The sequence below is a fragment of the Triturus cristatus genome, chromosome 10 (genome assembly GCF_964204655.1).
Source record: "Triturus cristatus chromosome 10, aTriCri1.1, whole genome shotgun sequence".
NCBI classification, from domain to species: Eukaryota; Metazoa; Chordata; class Amphibia; order Caudata; family Salamandridae; genus Triturus; species Triturus cristatus.
The window spans coordinates 1130134768-1130155509 of record NC_140593.1 but is presented as its reverse complement, the minus strand read 5'-3'; the positions used below and the strand labels follow the sequence as shown (position 1 = coordinate 1130155509).

The 20742-nt window shown below is 43.4% G+C and overlaps 1 protein-coding gene across 2 annotated transcripts in view; it reads right to left on the bottom strand.

The window, feature by feature from the left end:
* LOC146796722 (astacin-like metalloendopeptidase) overlaps nt 1–20742 on the bottom strand; it is a 123547-nt gene that overhangs the window by 12515 nt on the left and 90290 nt on the right. Inside the window, exons 10-12 of one of the 2 annotated variants that reach the window (XM_085630230.1) lie at nt 17033–17142; nt 14246–14471; nt 12393–12524 (exon numbers count right to left, since the gene is read on the bottom strand). In XM_085630230.1, the coding sequence (XP_085486356.1) occupies nt 12403–12524; nt 14246–14471; nt 17033–17142 (458 nt within the window). In that variant the 3' untranslated portion in view covers nt 12393–12402. Of the gene's footprint in view, nt 1–12392; nt 12525–14245; nt 14472–17032; nt 17143–20742 lie in introns of those variants that run through there. The other variant, XM_085630231.1, reaches the window with a different exon arrangement.

Genomic DNA, 20742 nt, shown 5'->3' with positions numbered 1-20742 from the left:
GGCCCCCTGAATGATCCAGCTGCTTCAGACCATGGCAGAACCGAATCTTTTCACCAAGCCACTGATGGGGTAGCTGTTGCTGAGGGGATAACTACGGTTCCTTTCCTTGTGGGCAATGGTGCGCCAAGACCACCGGTGTCACATGCATCTTCTGCTGCCCCTACTATAGGTCCCGCATTTGAAGTGGGGCATGGACTCACCTCCTCCAACCCTCATGGTATGGCATCTGCCACCTCCGAACATTTGAAGATAATTTCCTGGAACATCGCGGGATTAGCTAACAAACTGGAAGACCCGGCTTGGGCAAAGTACATAGAAACTGGTGACATATGCATGTTCCAGGAAACCTGGGCCAGAGAGGACTATGGACATCAAGGCTATTCGTCATTTTTCATCCGAGCAAGGTGGGAAGGCAAAGGCCGCCCATCAGGGGGCCTTACGACGTGGGTTGCTGCGCACCTGGGCTGTGTGGCCACACGGCTCCCATTCAACTCTGATGACATCCTTGCGGTCTTATTAACATGGCCAAACAAAGCGAACCTCCTGCTGGTCAACATCTATTCCAGGCCGATGGGAATGGCAAAAGAATCATCGACCTTTGATGAACTCTCGAACTTCTTATCTGAACTGTCGATTGATTCATATTATGTGGTGGGTGGGGACTTTAACTCTCACTTTGAGCCACTCCCCGGCCTCCAGGAAGGGTTCTTATCAGAAGAAGAAGTTAGGTGGGCAGTACCATGGGTTGATGTGCCATCTCCGAAAGCTTGGACCCCACTGGCACTGCAAATCACTGCCCTTACGTTAAGGTTTGGACTCAGAGCGTGTAATGGGCGAATTAAATCCGATATACCAGGCAAAAATACTTACAATCGGCGGGGACGAGAGTCTCATTTGGACTATGTCCTGGTCCAATTGGCGAGATGATCAACAATACAGGACTTCAGGGTAATAGACAGGTTGGACAGTGACCACAATGCCCTCGAGTTAGACCTTGCTCATCCAGCACCTCAGGCCCCAGTGACCCATGAGGAAGGGAATCGCCCCACGCTCCTCATAGACAACAGTAGGAGAAGAATTAGGTGGGAGCATATGGTCACAAGCAAGGATAAACTCCCACTGCTTTATGCAGAGATTACTCCCATCCTGGAAACTGTTGGGGATCTTGACAGTGTGGCAAATAAAATAGATATAAGGGGCAAACTGTTTGTTGCCCATGAGGAACTTATAAAAGTTGCGGCACCCCACTTTACTCGTAACATACGAAAGCCAAGGGAGAGGTGCCAAGGTAAAACACAATGGTATAATGTAGCCTGTAGACGGGCCAAAACAGAACTCCTTGGAGCAATTAAGGAGGGCACAGGAGGGGAACGCCTTAAGCAACGCAGGCAAGCTTACAAGAAGCTTCTTGCTCAGGCCAAAATAGAATGGGAGGAAAATCTGTGGGAAGAACTCACAAAGGCCCTAGCAATTCAAGATCAACGCCTGTTCTGGAGAATTGTGAATGGGGGATCAGGGAGTCTACACTCGGCAGTGGAGCCTAACATAGCTCCTGGAGTGTGGCAGGCCCACTTCCAGTCCCTATATAGCGCTGAGTCTGGAGAACTCCCTGCGCCAATCGAACCGGAGAGGCTGGGCCCTCAGGCGGATCCAATAACACTGAGTGAGGTCACTGCTGCTATTTCAGGCCTGGCTTCGGGGAAGGCGCCTGGACTGGATGGGCTACCGGGAGACCTGTTCAAGCAGGAGCCCACCGTCTGGGCGCCTTACCTCGCTGCTCTTTTTAACGGTATCCTCGGTGGGATGGAAATCCCTAGTACTTGGCTGGGGGCTGAGGTGGTCCCGATTTTCAAAAAGGGATCCCCCCTCCTCCCAGCCAACTACAGACCGATTAGTCTGATAGACGTAGCGCAGAAGCTGTTCGGCAGGGTTCTCCTGAATAGGCTCCAGGACTGGATAGAGGAGGTGGGCGCCCTCAGTCCCTATCAGGCAGGATTTAGGAAAGGGGTATCGACTGTGGACCAGGTTTTTAGATTGAATCTGGTCTATTGGAGGACAGTGAGGTTCGAGGGCGGTAGTTTGTACACGATTTTCGTGGACCTACGGGCCGCCTTCGACCTCGTGCCCAGGGGAAAACTTTGGATTATCTTGGCAGGGATGGGCGTACCACCAGATATTTTATTGACCTTGCAGAGGTTGCATGATAATAATTATGCCCAGGTGAGGTGTGGGAGGTCGGGGGAACTGACTGACAGATTCCCCGTTGGCAGAGGGGTAAGACAGGGCTGTGTGCTGGCGCCGACCCTGTTTTGCCTCTTTGTCAACGGGGTAATCGCCCATCTTAACGCCACCGACTACACAGATGCCCCCAAATTAAACGGCAACAGTGTGCCCGCAATAATGTTCGCGGACGACACATTGTTAATATCTAAAACACCCATGGGCATCCAAAGGATACTCGATGCCTTTGTGGCCTTCTGCCAGGATAGAGGGTTGGAAATCAACGCCACAAAAACCAAATATATGGTATTGAATCCGAGCCCCAAACAGCGCCCGAATCCCCAACTGGGAGCAGTGCGGCTGGAAAGAGTAGCCACGTTTGAATATCTCGGCGTGACGCTCAATGAAAATATGATCTGGGGGACCCATCAGAGCAGGGCTAACCTTAAATTAGTGCAAATTACCGGGGGTATATCCCGGATGATGATTGGTTCGACATACCGCCCACTGGGGGCCTTAATTCAGATATATAAAGCCCAGGCCAGGGGGGCGATCTTGTACGGGGCTGAATTGTGGGGCCACATTCCATGTCGGAACCTGTCTTCCACGGAAAATAGGTTTATAAGACAAATAACCGCACTTCCCCCTAGCACTCCACTTCTTCCTCTGAGGCTTGATCTAGGGCTACGGCCACTTGCCGACGAGATAAGTCTAAGACCCATTGCCTTCTGGCGCAGGCTATGGAGCAGCGATGATCTCGCCGACTATAGGGCGGAATTGGCCGAACTATTAAAGCACCCCAAGGCGCTCAGTATTCCCTGGGTCAAAAACATCCAGTCAATTTGCACCGATCTGGGGCTCCCTGAATTGTGGACCGAACCAGCGAATGTAGCACCAGGAATCTCTAAGAGATCCCTGGCGAATCTGTATCACGAACACAAAAGGGCAAGGGCCTTAGCTACCCAGACAGAGGGGTCCCTCTCTTCCATATTCCTGCAAACTAAGGATCTCTACAGATTTGAGAAGGCTTTCGATCCCATATATCCCATACTCACCAGAAAGTTATTTCTCCAGTGGAGATACAGTACATTGCCTTTTCGGTCCTTTTCAAGCACCTGGCTACAAGTCCCTTCCACCAAATACTGTCCTCTTTGCGTTGATAAAGAGGAAAATGATTTGCATGTGATCTTTTTCTGCCCAGCCTACAAGGCAGCCAGAAAGCATTGGCTGCTTCCCTTGATTAAGAATTTGGGTGGCAGGGAATATACACCTATGTACAGGATTTTAAAATCCGATGTTTCTGGCCCAACCGTTTTTGCACTTTCCAAATTCTTTACGAATGTTTGGTATACGCGTATTTGTCTTTTAAAAAATGCTGGGTAGATTTTAGAATCACTTCAATTCTTAATAACTGTTTTTATTGTCTGTGTTGATCTTAAAATCATGTATTGATGTTTTAACAAATCTGACAGAATTCATGTGATTTTTTTGTATGTGCATCTTTTATGACCAAATGGTCGAAATAAAGATTGGAAAATGAATAAATAAATCACAATTGTTTTTAGCCACATTTAAAAAAAAATAAAACAATATAAATATTTTATAACAAACAAAAATAAACTGATATTTAATTTAGAAAAAATAAATTGATATATTTTAAAACACTACCCACCCAAAACCCCTAATAAACCTAAAAACCTGAAATATAAACCAAAATAATATGTATTCAAATAGTAAACAAATGCAAAATAACATTAAACAATTAACTTCAAATGTATTAAAACATTATTTAAAAAATGTCCCCCTGAAAACCCCACAAACGACAACATTTTAAAACATATTATAAGTTTATTAAACAAAAGTATTTTTATAAATGTAATAAACGTATAAAAAAATGTAATGCATAAAAAAGTAATTAAAAGCATTTCTTTAAAACACTACCCACCCAAATTCCCTATAAAATCCAAAACCTCCCAAAACAACTAAAATATTAAGTAAAATCTTATTAAACAACATCTCAATAAGAAACTAAATTGAAAAAAAAACATTTAAATGAACAATAATAAAATAAGTTGCATATTATTACAAAAAATATGAAATCAATATTAATAAAACAACAATATTAGAGATAGATATTTAACATGTTTATATTATTGGTATCAATAAAAGGAAAATGATATACTTACCTTACATAGGAGACATTTTGGGGCCAATTTGTATGTGAGGCAGTACGTGGATAGTACAATTCACGTACTTGTGCATTCCTTTATGAATAGGCCCCAAAATGTCCAACTCCCAATGTGTCTAAATGTAGCTCAATCATATCATCAGCCATTATCTTGAAAATCTGGCATGGAGCAAGCCATCCTGGCCCATGTTGGATGTCTGTAACAAAGACCCACTGGTAACTTAAAATCTGGGTCGCCAATTATTCTGCAAACAGCACCATGCTAGCATCAGTACAACCCCTCAACTTGACCGATTTCTTAATTTGAGCCAGGAGGCACTTAATTCTCATCACTAGTACTTATGAAAGTCCATCACATGGGGGCTCTGTTTATTTACCATTTCAAAACATACAAAACATGTATGATACCAGCGTGTTGGCTCAACGTACCCTTAAAATCTTACACCTCGAAACCTCAAAGCACACCTCAAAAGTACACCCATGGGAGGATAGATCATGGATGGATATTAGGAGTACCCCGTGCACACAAACTTTTTACTGCAGAGGATGGTTTCAAAATAAGGAGGTGCCTTTAGACACTCATTTTTGCCCCGTCCCTAAACTGGCTTTCTGTTTACATCCCTGAGTTATCCTTTGGATTACTCGCTGAGTTGCTAGTGCTGCAGAACTACTTCTGAGCAAAGAAGTGTGAGAATGAATGAGGTGGAATGATTCCTAAGACTAAGAATGTTCAGTGTGCTAGTAATGCATTGTGGGTTCTATAGTTGAGGGTGTGGTTTGTGTTGAGTGATGGCCTGTATTGCTGCTTGCAAGATTTTTGGTTATGCGCTGTTGATCGTCGGTTCAATTTGTCATTTAATTACTGTGATTTTGATATGCTTGTCTTAATTGTGATTTGTGTAGAAGGTTTTGGTTTTATCATTTGTTGATTATGTCATCGGATTCGTCGTAATTCAAGATCTCATGATATTGTTGTTGAACTTGTCTGCAAAGGTAGTGTGATTTGCGAGGTGTTGCATTCACACAGATAGGGATTCTTCCTACTAACCAGTTTCCTTTCAGGGTTTAAGTGCCAACCTAAATAAATAACAGGTTTAGTGTAATTTGCTCTGCAGTACACAGGAGTAAGTAAACTAGACGGAGGTAAATTCCAGCTGGACAGGAGTATTCTTTTTATGTGAACTGTATTTGACAAGTTCAGCGGGGTGGTGAAAATTGAGAAAATCAAAGGTTATGAAAAAAATGTAAACAGATATAGAGTTTCTCAAAGAAGATGCAGCAGAGTTTTTAGAAAATGTGAGTGCAAAGTGAAGACAACAAGAAGTTTAGGTTGGGTCACTGACAGAACATGTGTGAGAATTATATCTTGCAATGCCAATGTGCCTAATAATAAATATAGAGCAAAAGCTATGCTGGCTCGGCTCAAAGCACTCCAGGCTAATACTTTTTTTTGCAAGAGATGCATTTAAAAAACCAAGCTGTTTTGTCCAATAACTCATAGTTCATTCAACATGCGGTCCATGCATCTCCAAACGCTGCCATTAAGGGGGTTTGCAATTTTAATTACCAGAGATCTGCCATGCGAAATAGTTACGGTTTAAGAGATCTAGGTGCATATTGGGTATGGATACAGATTTAAGTAGCGAATCAACTGATTAATCTGGTGAGCTATTATGGTCCAATAGAAGATTCACCGGGGGCTTTAGATACCCTTTACGATATGGCAAAAGAAGAACCAGGTCTGCTTATAATAGGGGGCGGATTTAACATTATTCCTGATATCACACTAGACTTGTCTCACTTCAATTGAACACAGAATAAAGCAAGATCAGTTATCTCTTTACACTGCCTGAAAATAATTTCGCCTTGATAGATCCATGGCGTAGCGCACACCCTAAAGAGAGGCTCTATACATGTAATTCAAAAAAGGTTTAATTATGCATCTTGTATAGACTTTTTCAAAAATTCACATTCACTTTGCAGAAATCAGTCAGATATAATATCTACCCCTTTTTACGGATCATTTGGTAGTAACACTGAACTTCACAGTGCCTGATCAGGGACAAGAAAACCGAAGATGGATTTTTGATAAATCCCTTTTAGTCAAGGAGCGGTGAGTTAATCAAAAGCGTCAAGCATTGACGTGGTTCTTAGAGTAGAATGTGGATACGGCTACGTATTCTCTGTTTGGGGGGCTTTAAAGTATTCCTCAGGGGTGAAGTTACTACTTTTTTGATAGGGCAAAAACAGGCAGAGAAGGATATGATTCAACAACTATAAACAAGCTTTAATCAGGCAGGAGCAGATTTCATAGCTGCCCATTCAAGTCAAGCTAAGTATGCTGCTGAACAGGCTGGAAATAAACAAAGGGATTATTTCCTGTCTAAAGAGATTTTTAATTCAGAACACAATTTTACAACAAAGGTATGAAGAAAATGAACATATTAGGAGATATTTAGCATGGCTGGTTAAGCGTAGTTCAAATACTAATTGCATTAAAAAGATTCAAGACCCTAATTCGGACAGGATCATAACCCAGTCACAAGGGATAGCCGAGGGGTTTCTGTGTCACTATAAAAATATTTACTCTGACTCATATGGTACACCATTCCAAGTAGTAAGCAAATGGTTAGAAAAGTTCAACATACCTACTTTGGTACTGGGGCAGGGGGAAGCCTCGCTTAACCCCATCACTCTAGAAGAGGTAAGGCAGGCAGTCAATCTAGCTCAGAATGTGAAAGCCTGTGGAAATGTTGGGATTCCCTTTGAAATATATAAAGTATGTGCTCCCCAGCTTAATCAATTTTTAGTCGGATCATTTAATAACATTTTGGCAGGAGCAGCCATTCCAACTTTGTTCACAGAAGCAGTTATTATTAGCTTCTTAAAAAAAGGGCAAGCCTGAGCTAGATGTGAATTCTTATCAACCAATCAGCCTCTTAAACCATGATCATAAACTTTTTACAAAGATTTTAGAAAATTGTTTAGCCCTGGTAGTACCGACGATCATTGATAGGGAGCAAAATGGCTTTATTTTGGGGACACAGATGGCAGATAACACACACTATTTAATTCAGGCGATAGATTACTTTTCTGCACAGAACATCAAGGAGGCTATTATAATGCTGGACAGAAAAAAAGCATTTTATCGCATCCAGTGGAAGGATTTGTTTATAATTTTAGATAGATTCGCTTTTCCAGCTGTGTTCCTTTCAGTACTAAAAAATGTATATGAAGGAGCGAAGGCGAGTATAATTATAAATGACAAACCACCCGGGAATATCACAATAAGCTGTACGACTCTTCAGGATTGGGCCCTTTTGCCAATTTTGTTTTCACTAGCCTGCGCCTGTCAGGATCCCAATATTAAAGCTCCGATTCCTGCGGCATCAAAATAAAAGCTGTTCGCAGATGATATGGTGCTTTATCTAGCTGCGGATAAACGCATTTGGAAAACTAGAAGAGTTTTTCAAATTGGGAGGGTATAAATCATGCTAAGTCAGGAGCTCTTCTTTTTAACTGCACTGAGGATATACTGCCGCTTACAGTGCAATCTGGGCACTCCCCTGGTACGCCTGTAGGATACCTAGGGATGTTTGTAACCACTAATATAGAGGATTTGTTTAAGCCAAATTTTTTATTTACATTAGATAAGATCCATAGGATTTTAAGTCAATGGCAGAACGTCCCCATGACAATTATGGAACTAGTAGCCCTGATAAAAATGTGTAAACTCCTGTTGTTATTATTGCGCTTGCAAATATTTTAACTAAAGTTCTACAGTCATTTTTCATATTGATAGATACGCCCATTCGATATTTTATTTGGCAGAAGTAAAAAACCCAGATGAAAAATGGTTGCTATCCAGATGGATCTTGAGGACCGAGGGTAGGCACTACCCATAAAGTGTTATTATAGGGCGTCATTTCTCAATTGGCTTGTGAGGTCGAGTTCTAGTGTTCCTAGCGACGCAAATTTTTATTTAGAGCAAATGGTGAAACCATCTGAAATTGGTTTAGTTCCTTTCTTACAAATCCCAAGGCTTCCAAAGAAGTCAAGATATAAGACATCACATGACACTGTAGAAAGGTTTAATTGGATATGGACAAAATGGGAAATTCCTAAGCTTCACCCTCAGTCAAAAATAGCAATTTGTAGGCCTTTGAGTTTGTGTTTATCTACTCCTATGGATAATAGGTGGGGTAGGCTGGGGTTTCGTAGGATTCAAGATTTTTTTCATAATAATGACTTCTCGCTATGGCAGCGACTGGTTAACTTGAATTCTGCTCTCAGTCCCTCGTTTCTTTTTAGTCATCTTCAAATCAAGAAATTTTGTGTGGACCGTGTGTAAAGAAGGAGAACTTTTACAGAACTCCTTTAGTACTGCCTACTTCTTGTCTAAATTATTGGGCAGAGGAAACTGGTACCGTTTGCTGCATTCTAAAGGTAAAGAGAGGCTAATATCAGAGATTTTACAGCGAATTGAATCTTCAACAAAGTGCAAGCTGGATGTTTTGCAGTGGAAATGTTTTAATCGTATCAACGCTAAGGCAGTGTGAGCTGCCAATTTAAGAAGAATATACTTTTTTAGTAAATGGATGCTGTATCACACTCCAGTTAAAATGCATAAACTTTATCGAGGGGTTGAGCCAAAATGTATAAGAATTAACAATAGGAATGGGGACTGGCTCCATATTACATTCACCTGCAGTCATGTGATGGGGTTCTGGCGAAACCTTAATATTTCACCAGACGCATAGGGAGCATTGTTTTGGATACTGGCCCACTCGGGAGATATATCTATCAGTCAGCGTCAGCTAATATTTATCTCCATGTTAGTGGCCAGATCATTAATATTAGCAAACTGGAAATCTGACACAGTTCCCTTAATATCTCAGTGGATTAATAATATGTATAGAATGCATACATATGAAATACTACATGGAAGACGTATAGGGTCGATGCAAAAGCAAAAGCAAAGCCACTTAGGAATGATTGTTGTCCATTTACTTGGCTTGTGCTGTCATTAGATTATTTTGTGTGAGAATAATGGGTGTTGTTATGAAAAAGACTAAAGCCCCTGGCGTACCTGCTGTGGAAGGTCAGAAGGCTCCTCCAGAGGGTTTACCTGCATACGAAATGTTGACAGATGTTAGGCTTTATATGTGTACCTTGATTCAGGACTGGCATGAGTATACCTTCCTTTGGAGGGTACCTTCAATATTAGGAAGTTAGATTACTTAAGGTAAACAACGAATTTATACTTGATGCAGGTATAATGTAGCGCAGGGCTTTACAACGTGACGCATCTCCCTAGATGCATCACGTTGTAAATATGTTGCATCATGGCGCATTGTTTACGACACCGCTGAGTCACAGAAGTGATGCAACGGCAGTTTAAAGTCGGCACAAGGGGCTTGTAAACCTGCCCCCAAGTGGGGCAATCAGGAGAGATGTTGGATGGAGGATATGGCAGAAGGAGTGAGAGTTTTTCTTGCAATAGCCAATGAGGCAACAGACAAAGAAAGTTGATAAGAGCGACAAAGAAAAGCAAGATAAACTAAAAGATAAAGATGAGGATAACTTTTTTGATTAACTTTTGAGTTCTAGACCTCCTCCATATACCAATAGTATCCATAGACAAGCACAGAGGCCGCCTGCAGTGACAAGTACAAACACAATTGGCACAATTGGAAGTGGTAGTGCTTCCCTTGAGAGTACATTGATAACTAGGCACAGTTATCCTAGTACTAGTAGTGATATCCCTGCCGCTGCCCTTTAATGATGTGCTTACTGCTGTCTCAGGTGCTGTGCCCAATGATGGTTCTGCAGTGTCTAGCACACTTCCAAAACAGAAAGATGTTAATATTGGACTCTTAAAGATTGAATTTGGAGAAGTTTTTCAAGGAACTACTGATTTAAATATGCTATCACAGCATGTAGATTAAATGAGATAGCTGACAAGAGAAGCAGCAAGGGGTGTGAATGAAGCATATAATAAACTTGAGGAAATAGCTGAGTAATACAAGGTTGATATAAGCAGGACAAGAAATTTACAGAGGAATTACAAAATGGATCAGAGAGAAGCAGAAATAAAGGAAATGGTTGTGTGGTGGCTTTACGAGCCTCACATGAAAGATTTAGTTGAGCCCACTAGAAAGTGACGAGATATGAAGAAATACAAAGAGAAGTGGAAAAAGCAAGTTACTACTAAAACGAAAAATACCGAGGCAGGCAGAGCTGAAGAGGCTGAGAAAGAAGGTGACAGCTGATTCATATAGGCTTCTGTTTTGGATTTGTGTCTGGAGCTTAGGGCCTGATTAAGAGTTTGACCGTGTGGGAGCGGGGCGGTATGCCACCTCCTCTCTCCCACACTGTCAAACACCAACGTTGCCCGCCCGCGAGTGAAATCGTGGCCTGGTGGATGGCATGGTAGTCCCGCGGCAGTGCAGAAAAAAGGCTCCAATATGACCGCCACAGCGTGTTCCAGCAAGGCATGGACTGTGATGTAGAGCGAATGTGAATTATTCTGAAGTGAATGCAAATATTAATTTGCTGAAAAGGAGCACTACTTGTTATTTCTGTGGAAAAAATGTCCAGTACACAGAATCTGGATCAAATTCAGAATGATTCTGGTCTCTAGATACAGCGATATGCAGATCTGATGCAGTACAGACACAGTTTGTTGCCCCTACCCAACAGACTGATGCAGAATGTGCAAAATCAAAGGCAGTTCCATACGAATATGCCCACAGATCTAGTGTTGCAGCAAACTGAGAAACAAATTGTCTTACAATCGAGGGTATCAACAGAATCCATTGATTCTGAGTAATGGTTTCCCCCAGAGACAAATTCGGAACTACAATGCTTGAGGGTGTAGGAGGACTGCATGCTTGGTGCAATCGTAGAGGTAGACCAGAGTGGTCGATTTGTTGATGATGGGGTGAATAGCCATGACGTAACATTCTTGACTGATACCGGTGCTACCCGCTCTACAGTTTGCTCTGTTGAGGTCCCAAATCTACTCCTTTCAGAAAAAGAGGTCCAAGTTATAGGCATAAGCAATAAAAAGATCGTTAATTAGGTTATGGAAGATGCCCCAGTTAAAATAAGGTCAATGGAAAACGGCCAACAATTCATAATGTGTGATTCGAGTCATGTTAATTTACTTGGCGGAGACTTGCTTTGCAAGATGAATTGTGTGAATTTAAAAACATGCAGAAGATTCAGTGTTTAGAATAAAATCACAAGGCAAGCGAGTTCAGCTGTTCTGAAAAAAGAAGCCCTGCCTTTGGATTTAAGACTATGGGCCTCATTACGATGTCGGGCGGAAATCCTCCGACCAGCTGTCTGACGCTTTCCGCCCGACATTGTAGGTTTCAGTCCGACCTCCGTATTAGGATGACGACGGTCGGAGTGAAACCTGCTGGGGGTTCCCTCGTGGTTCTGACGGGCTCAATGAGCCAGTCCGAGCATCGGAAGCCACCATAATCCCCTAATGATGGGGGAGCCAGGCTCAGCTCCGCCGTTGGGATTATGATGGCACTTTCCAACAGCCTTTTCATATCAGCCTTTCCAACATGGAAAGGCCATCGAAAAGTGTCTTTGGGGCTCCCAAGCAGGGCCCCCTACCCCCTGGCCCTCCACTATGGGGTCTGAGGGGGCACCTATGGTGTCCCCCCAAACATCTCTGCACTGTGTGGAAGGCACTGTGAGGTTTTAAAACATCCATTTCCCAATGGCAGCTTGTGCTGCGGGCCTTTTCCACCCGCTGCACAAGCTGCCATTGGGAAATGGATGTTTTGGGTGGTCGAATCCAAATCCAGCAGTCGGAACCACCGAACTGTGGTCCGTCGGTTCCAGACTGCTACGTCCGCCCGACATCGTAATGAGACCCATTGTGTCAAAGAAGAGGTATGAGATCTTACAGGAAAATAAATAGAATTGATAAAAATTGCAGAACCAGTCAAAATTCAGGTCAAACCTTGTGCTGTTTATCCTATAATTAGGCAATTTAAACCTTCAAAAGGAGCAGAAGAAGGAATGGAGCGTGTCATACTCAAAATGACAGAAGAAGGTATTCTACAGGAGCTGCTTCGTAGTCCTTGCAGTTCTCCTGCAATGAGAATTAAAGAAACAAGTTTCTGGGTTAGTGTGGAAGGGCTTTAGTAAGGCTGGTGAGTGGTTTGATAGTTTGAGAGGGGGTATGTTCCACTTGTTCAAATTTTCGGAATTAACATTCTGAAAATGTGGGTGTAAGGAGAAAAGAGCTTCATTCTCAAGAAAGAAGGTTGAACCTGAACTTGAAGATGCCACATATCGAGTATATAATCAGCTGAAGATGTTGGAAGAATGGATACACAAGAAGCAGAAAGTGATGCAGACTCTATTGTAAATAATTGTGGGTTTTAGTGACAATAAAATAATCGGGGGGGGGGGGTGTTTGTAGATATTTTTGTGCTTTTTATATAATTTGTGCATTATTAGCGATGTGCAGAATATGGATCTATACTTGAATGCACATGTGTACAGTGACATGACGCTATAGTCTTCGAAACTATTTTGTTATGACCTGCAAAAGTGCATTTCGCTTGCTTATGTTAACTAGGCCTCAGCTAGGGCTCGATGCCATCTTGTTCAAAATTGATGCCACTATTCATGGTTTATTATTTTTGCTGTACATAGGAAATCAAAGTCATATTTGTTGGTTGCTGATTGACACTGTTCATGAAGAAAGCCTCTCTAGCCTGGTCCCATTATTTTATCTTAAATTCAAGGTCCTTCTGCTTGCTAACGGTATTGCATTCATCCATAATAGTTCACTGTTGTTTATATAAGTAGTTTGTTGTGACATCTCTGGATGTCATTAGGTCAGAGGAGGCTGAACTGATATTCATGGAGTGGGTTAATACTTACAGTCTTACCACTGTATGACGCTTAATATTTCAATGCTCTGATTTGCTGAAAGTGTATTCTTTTGCTCACACCATAATGAGTCTGCAGTTTTCATTCTGTTCTATGAGAAGATGCCCTATATAAACCCTCAGATTTGGGAGTGAGACAGGGACCTTTTCTATGCTACTAGGGATGCTGTTAATTGTTTACTGATTTCTTAGCTCACTTGAGACTTAGACTATTTCTGATTCTGCCTATTATTCTGTATTGTCTTATTGCTGAGATCCTTTTTGGCAATGATTTAATGCACCTACATTCTATTATCCTCTATTGTACCCTTTGAATTTTTGTAATAAATCCTTCTAAATTCTGTATTCTGTCCTACAACTCATTATTGAGTATGTCCTTTCTTAATTCATTGTATTTTTGATATGCTGGTTTGCACCGTATCTTAAGGCATAATGCCTCATGAAATTGAAGAAAACACCGTCCCTGATCCACTCACCTCTGGGTGTACTATTGAGAAGTCTTTTTGGGGTGTAGGATTTTTGGGGGTATTCTGCATCCGCGCTGTCCAGGCCATTCTTACAGCTTTGGGTTGCATGGGATAGTCCATATTGTTACACTTGAATGACTGTAATGATTAGAAGTTGTGTTGGTACTGGCATTTAGCAGTGTTGTCAAGGGGAGGTTTGCAAGCCGCAGTGTGGTCCTGATGAATACTTTTGGCCCTGGCACTGACTTTAAAAAAATAAAAAAAATAACCACGGATTTGTCCCTTGGCCTCTGTGCAGTCCACAGAGAGAAATTGGCCCCAACCACTCACTGTCCACTTCAAATCATATCAGACTCGATACAGGGGGTCTTGTATAAAAAGAAGGATTCGCTTTTCATAAATCAATCTCATCTCTTCCCGACCCGCCTAGCTTGCGGCCATCTTACCTGATGCATATCTGAGTCTGAACCCTCTACTCTGGATATTGCGGTCACTGAGGAACACCACCTGCACAGCGCTCCCGAAGGATATCATCATATAGGGATCTATGACCCCACAGTATTTGTTGTTGGGCAAGTATGAGCGGATTTCAAGGCCACCGTCCAACTCCATGTAGTCCTTTAGGCAATTGAGACTCTGTTCCAGCGCAAAATCAAGAAATATTATGGACACCTATGAAAAGAGAGTAATCCTCTGTTATACATCACACAGAAACAAACACATGATACCACAGCAGTCTACTGATGCACATCTGTCAGGAAGGGGGCGGGGCTAGGACTGCTGGTGTATTCTCTAACACGCAGGTGCTTTGAGAGCTCACTGCACAAAGGTGTTCACCACTAGAATATTCGTAGACATGAAGTTGATAGGTTCAACTTCTGGATGGTCCTCCTGACCAGTCATATTTCAGAAGCAGATAAATGAGTACCCGTGAGTACTGATGGAACACATCTGATCATGGACAAAGTGCATTCTTGTTCCCTCATGACCACTAGATCTGACCAGGACAGATTGCCTCAAACATGCTAGGTGTAATTGGCCAGATTCCCGCAATCACGTTAGGTCTGACCAGGTCGAATTCCCTCAAACACGCTATGTGTGATGGGCCTTATTCCTACAATCTTGCTAGGTGTGACGGGCCAAATTCTTTCAAGCACGGTGGGTAAGACCTGCCAAAATCCCTCAAGCATGTTAAGTCTGACTGAGCGAGATTCCAGCAAGCGCGCTCTGGCTCACTAGACAATTCTGTCAATGATAGGTCTGACTGAGCTAGATTCCCCAATGCACAACAGGTCTGACCAGACCATGTACCCTCAAGCAGGAGAGGTCTAACTGGGCAAGATTCCCTCCAGCACACTAAGGGGCTTATTTGTGAGAGGCTTGAGCCGCCTGAGCATCACTTTTTGATGCTCGGGCGGCGCAAGCCTCTCAATCATATTTATCAGGCAAAGCAGTCACCCTGCATGACTTTGCATGACTTTGCATGACTTTGCATGACTTTTCATGACTTTGCATGACTTTGCATGGCCTCATAGATATGGAATAAGACAAAGCAGCACAAGTCGCTGCGTTGCCTTACTCTGCGCCAGGGAGGTGTTCATTGTGCGTTGTGGCGGGTTTTCCCACTGCAACACCCATGGGTTTTGACGCTGCTGCAGAGTTGCTTAATCACATAAACCCGGGGCAGCGGCTAAACCTTACTCCTTCCCAGAGCAGGTGAACGAGTAGAAATATTTTTATTTCTCCTCCTTTTTTCCTCTTTCCATGAGTGCTGCATTCTGCAGCACACATAGAAAGAAGGAAACACCTCTCCTGACTGCTTTTGCGCATGAAGGTGTCTTTTCCTAAACAAAAACAATCCTGCCTACAACTGTGGCACCGGGTTCCTAAGTTGGCGCATGGCAGATAATTGTGCGCCAGCGCAGGGGGAAAGGACAGGAATGCACCGTATTTCATAAACAGAATGCATTCCTGCCCTCTCACATTGGCATAAGGCAGGGCAGCAAGAAGGCTTGGGGCGCAGCCCTATGCCAATTCATCATAAATGAGGCCCTCAGTGTGACCGGGCAAGACGCTTGTTTAGACTCTTCCACTTACTAACCTGCTTTACACGTGTCTTCCTTCACGCCTTTCTCCTTGCTGCTGCCGGTAATCTCAGATGCCCTTTTCTGTTCACAGATCAGGTCCTGGCGGATTACCTCAAAGCAGTGACTGGGTCTCTGAACACGCATTTCCCCCTCCGCCTCACCTGAATCACCTATTTCATACCCAAGATTCTTTGAGCACCACCCCCCCTGCACTAAACTGAAGGTGAGCCACCAGGCGAGGTAGGGACATGGCAAGAGGGGTAAGGAAGAGGCATGGAAGAAAGTTAAGGAAAGGGAGTGAGTGGCTGGGAAGAATGTCCAGAAGCCTGGAATAAAAACAAGCCTTTGCAAAGCCAATAGGTCTCACTTTTGGGATCTCTTGGACTTGCTAATGGTGTTCAACTTTTCTGTACACTTTCACAGATGCTGTGCAGTATGGCTAAAAGACACACACAAAAAAAAGTGGCTGCATCCTTTCGGAGGCACGTGCCCGACACAATCTTATACCCACAAAATGATGGGAGCAATTTTTTCTTTATTTTCCGAGTTCTGCGGTAGCAACACAGAGGGACACTTTGGGTGGGCAACAGAGAGGGAACGATTTGGAGGGGCAACACAGAGATGATGGAAGCAACATGAAAGGTGGGGTTGTGAAGAGGAAGTAACAAGTAAGAGAGAAGATGATGTGGGCGCGGGAAGCAACACAGAGGGGGGAGTGAGAAGGAGAATCAACAGGTGAGAAAGGAGGGCACAGATAGGGGGAAACAACAGGGTGGGCAGCAACTGGCGAGACAACAATGTGGAGCAGGTGAGGGAGAAGCATACATGTAAGAAAGAAACTGAGGGAGTAAATGAGGGCAAGCCCAACATAGAGGGTGGTTGAGAGAAGCACACAGGCGGCTGAGAGGAACTCATAGTGCAGGGGGGAGAGGTACACGAGGGAAGAAGGTGAAAAACATATGCCCTCCCATGGAGTACTTAACAAAAAGAAAAAGGTAGGGCTTGAAAAGCAAGCAGAGGAAGCATAGACGCGAGCAGATCAAAAGAGATGGTAAAGAGGCTATGCTCTATGGGAGGGACAAACACAAGATTGACAAGCTGGGACACAAATAAGAGGACATGCCTAAATCTAGTCCTGCAGCTTACCCGATTCTTAGCTGTGATGTTCCAGTGACAGTATGTTGAAGCTGGGTACAGGTTAGGGTAATTTGGTGTAGTAATCTCTCCAGATGTTGCCGTCAGCTCTCCCCCACAAGCTAAAATGACATGCCATATTTCACTCATCTTTAACAATTAACAAGCAGAACTAAGCACAGCTCAGAGGTAAAATAGTCTAGACAATTTAATATTGCTCTGTTCTAGCGATTAGCCTGGATAAACAGGGCACCCCTCATACTAATACTCCCGGAGCCAAAACAAGTACAATGAAATGCAGTAACAATCAAATTGAAAGATCAACAAAACAAAATAGTTGCAAGAAACTGGTTATCCCCTTCGCCGCGGGGGGGGGGGGGCGCGGCGCCGCGGTGCTCGTGACGAGCCCAGCTCGTCATGAGGCACAGTGGAGCTGTGCTCATGACGAGCTGAGCTCGTCACGACCCTGACCACTGATTGATTCACCCGCACAGGTGGGGAATCAATCGCGCGTGGGCGGGCTGCGACCGTTATGACGAGCCCAGCTCGTCATGAGCACAGTTCCACTGTGCCTCATGACGAGCTGGGCTCGTCATGAGCATGCAAGCGGTTAAGGTACTACACTAACCTCAACTCCGAATTCTAACTAACAAACCCACTGAAATTCACCAGTTATAGTTATCTTAAGTCTCTATAACTTGTGCCCTAAAGTAACTATAACCCATACACTTACCATGCACAGTGGTGTCATCAATGATGTCATTTCAGATGTTGCAGCAATGTTATCAATGGTGTCGTAGAACGTCACATGTGAGATAATTAGCAATGCATGGTGAGCATTTCAAATCCCTGCACGCAATCTTGTGGGCAGAAAACAATGGTTTGCTCCCACCTGGCAGGATCAGAGAAAATCTGCTCCTGCTAGGCAAGAGCAAACAAATGTATCTGGCCCCCGTCGCTTCCTGGATGGATGCAGGCAGGGAAATGGCAGGCGCCTCGGGCACCCCAACAGCCCCAAGGGCTATCATTGCTTTTGGTGTTCTTGATGGGACGGGGGAACCACTGCAACCAAAAGTTGCTTCAGCTGCGGGTGATGTGGTGTTCCTGGGGCCATTTTATGACTTGGGCAGTGGGGCTGCAAGTCCCCTGACTATAAAACGTAAATTGGCCCCAGGGATGGGGTCCTCAGGCCTCAAAATGGCACAGAGAGGAGGGCCTTGCGTGAGACATGGCTGAGGAAGATAGTTTACATTTATAGAAAATCTGCTCTTATTTTAGCTTTTAAAGCACATTCCACAACCTCTATGAGAAAATCATGAGTAAATAGTTTCTCTAAAGTTTTATTCATTAGAGCACAGAAGAGGAGAGGACCAGCATTTCTCACCTGGAAAAGCACCTTAGAACATGTCACAATTCCTAAATTCAGTATTCACAAATTATTTAAATTGTGACAAAAATTCTTATCCCCCTTTATATGAGCTCATTTTTGTGACTCTCAAAAACAGGCTTTCATTGCATGTATTTAAATGGGAATCTTGTTCCTGAGTCCTGCAACTGCTGCCACAATATGCTGGCCATGTTGAGGCTGACCAACCAAGTGGGGTACTTGGTGGTCATCCTGCCCCCTTATATTTTTTTTATTCCTATTCAGGATGCCGGGGCCATGTCCCTGAGTCCTATAATGGCTGCCACAACAGTCATTGTGGCCAACTAATCAGGACTGATTAGTCCTGATAAAGTGGCCAAATAGAGCATATCTGAACATCAACAGCCCAGATATACCTAACGTTTTACCCCAATTCTTGCCTGTTAGGAATTGGGTTTTTGGTTGGAGGTGAACCCTCCTCAAGCAACAACAACAAACCCTTTCAGAGTGAACCACAAAAAGTCACTAAATTAACCTGTGCTTAACCCTCTGGTAGCTTGGCCCAAAAGCAGTCAGGCTTAACTTAGAGGCAAATATAAGAAACATCTCACACCAATTTGGAAACAGAGTAAAATCTAATAAATTATTTGACTCCAAAATAATCCAATCAGTAAAACCAGAGTTATGAACTTTTAGTAAAAACTAGCACCTAAAAGATCAAAGCGCCAACCGCGGACATCTAGTTACATGAGACTGGGGTCAAGTCGAACGTAATGGTGGAAGGCGATGGAGCGTTGCTTGTCCGCACTGTGCAATCATTGAAAACGGCATCTTGCACAGTGCGAGCTGTAGTTTTCTGCCGCTCGAGTAGATTTTTACTCGAGCGGCAGCTTTCTCAACGCGGACTGGTAGTTTCTCATCGCGAGCGGTCGCGAGCATACGCGACCACTCGCAATGAGAAACCTGACCTCCTCGCGTTGAGAATCTCGCCGGGAGGTTTATTTTCCACGCTCGCGATCGCCAACTTGATGTTGCTGATCGCGAACGAGGAAAAAGTCTCGCCGGGATGTCATTTTGCTTGCTCGCGGTCGCCAACTTGACATTGAGGACCGCGAGCAAGCAAAAAACGACCGCTGCACTACGCAACACTACGCTACGCATGTTCGCACTGTGCTACGTGCAATTCGCGTAGTGCGAAGTAGCGCAAACTTCGCAAACTACGCGAGCGTAGCGTAGTGCTTTGCCCAGGCTTAATGTAGAGTGACCGGCACTATGGCCAATTCAGTGGGACAGCAGGGAAATGACGGGGTTGACTTGTTTTTATGGTTGGTGTTTTTAAAAAAATTTTTTTTTAATAATAGCATGTAAGTCATAATCTTACAACCTCTTTCTGAATGATGTATAGGATTACAAAGTTGATTCTATTTCAAGCTCTTGTTTTTAACATTTTTATGAAATATTCGCTCCTATGTGATTTTATGTATGCGTATGACTATGCTATTGATCGAATAAAATAAATATTAATATATACTGTCAACAAATATATCAAATTGACATACTTTGTGTGTAAACTACCAAAATAGTATGTCAAATATTTTGTAGAAGAGAATATCATCAAAAAGGTACATATATTGAAATAGTACTATATAGAACAATATGTAATTTATTTAAACTAATAAACTAAAAAAAAAATATATATAATTAAAATGAATTGTTTTAATAATTAATCTAAATTAAATATATAAATTTACATGCACATTTACATACTTTAAAATATGTAAAAACATATTTAAAGAAGTAATAATGCACACTACATATATTAATAACTTAAAAATTAAAATGATCAACATTTTGGTGCCGATTCCGATCCTGTAAAACCCGGGTACAAATGGTCGTACAGAGCGTATTCTCCGTAAGACTCGTACCCGGGAATTCCACCGTACAAACCAGCAAGTACGATTCGCACAGAAATACCATTTCCGTATGAATTGTAAAAAACATAGTGCGGCAAAAAAATACATACAATTCCAATCCTGGACAGCGATGTCCGCACGGAGTCAGGCAGCGTTTTACGGACCAGCAAGTACGATTCGTACCCCAGCCCTCGCACGGCTATATTTTTACGGGAGCCAAAAAGTGCCGGAAAAGCTAAGTACGCCGCGATGCACGAGGAAAAGGGGGCCCGGTATGCGCCATACCCCCACCCCGTATGTACGCGCCGTACCTCCAGCCCCCCCGTATGTACGCGCCGTACCTCCACCCCCGTATGTACGCGCCGTACCCCCAGCCCCCCGTATGTACGCGCCGTACCCCCAGCCCCCCTGTATGTACGCAGCATACCCCCACCCCGGTATGT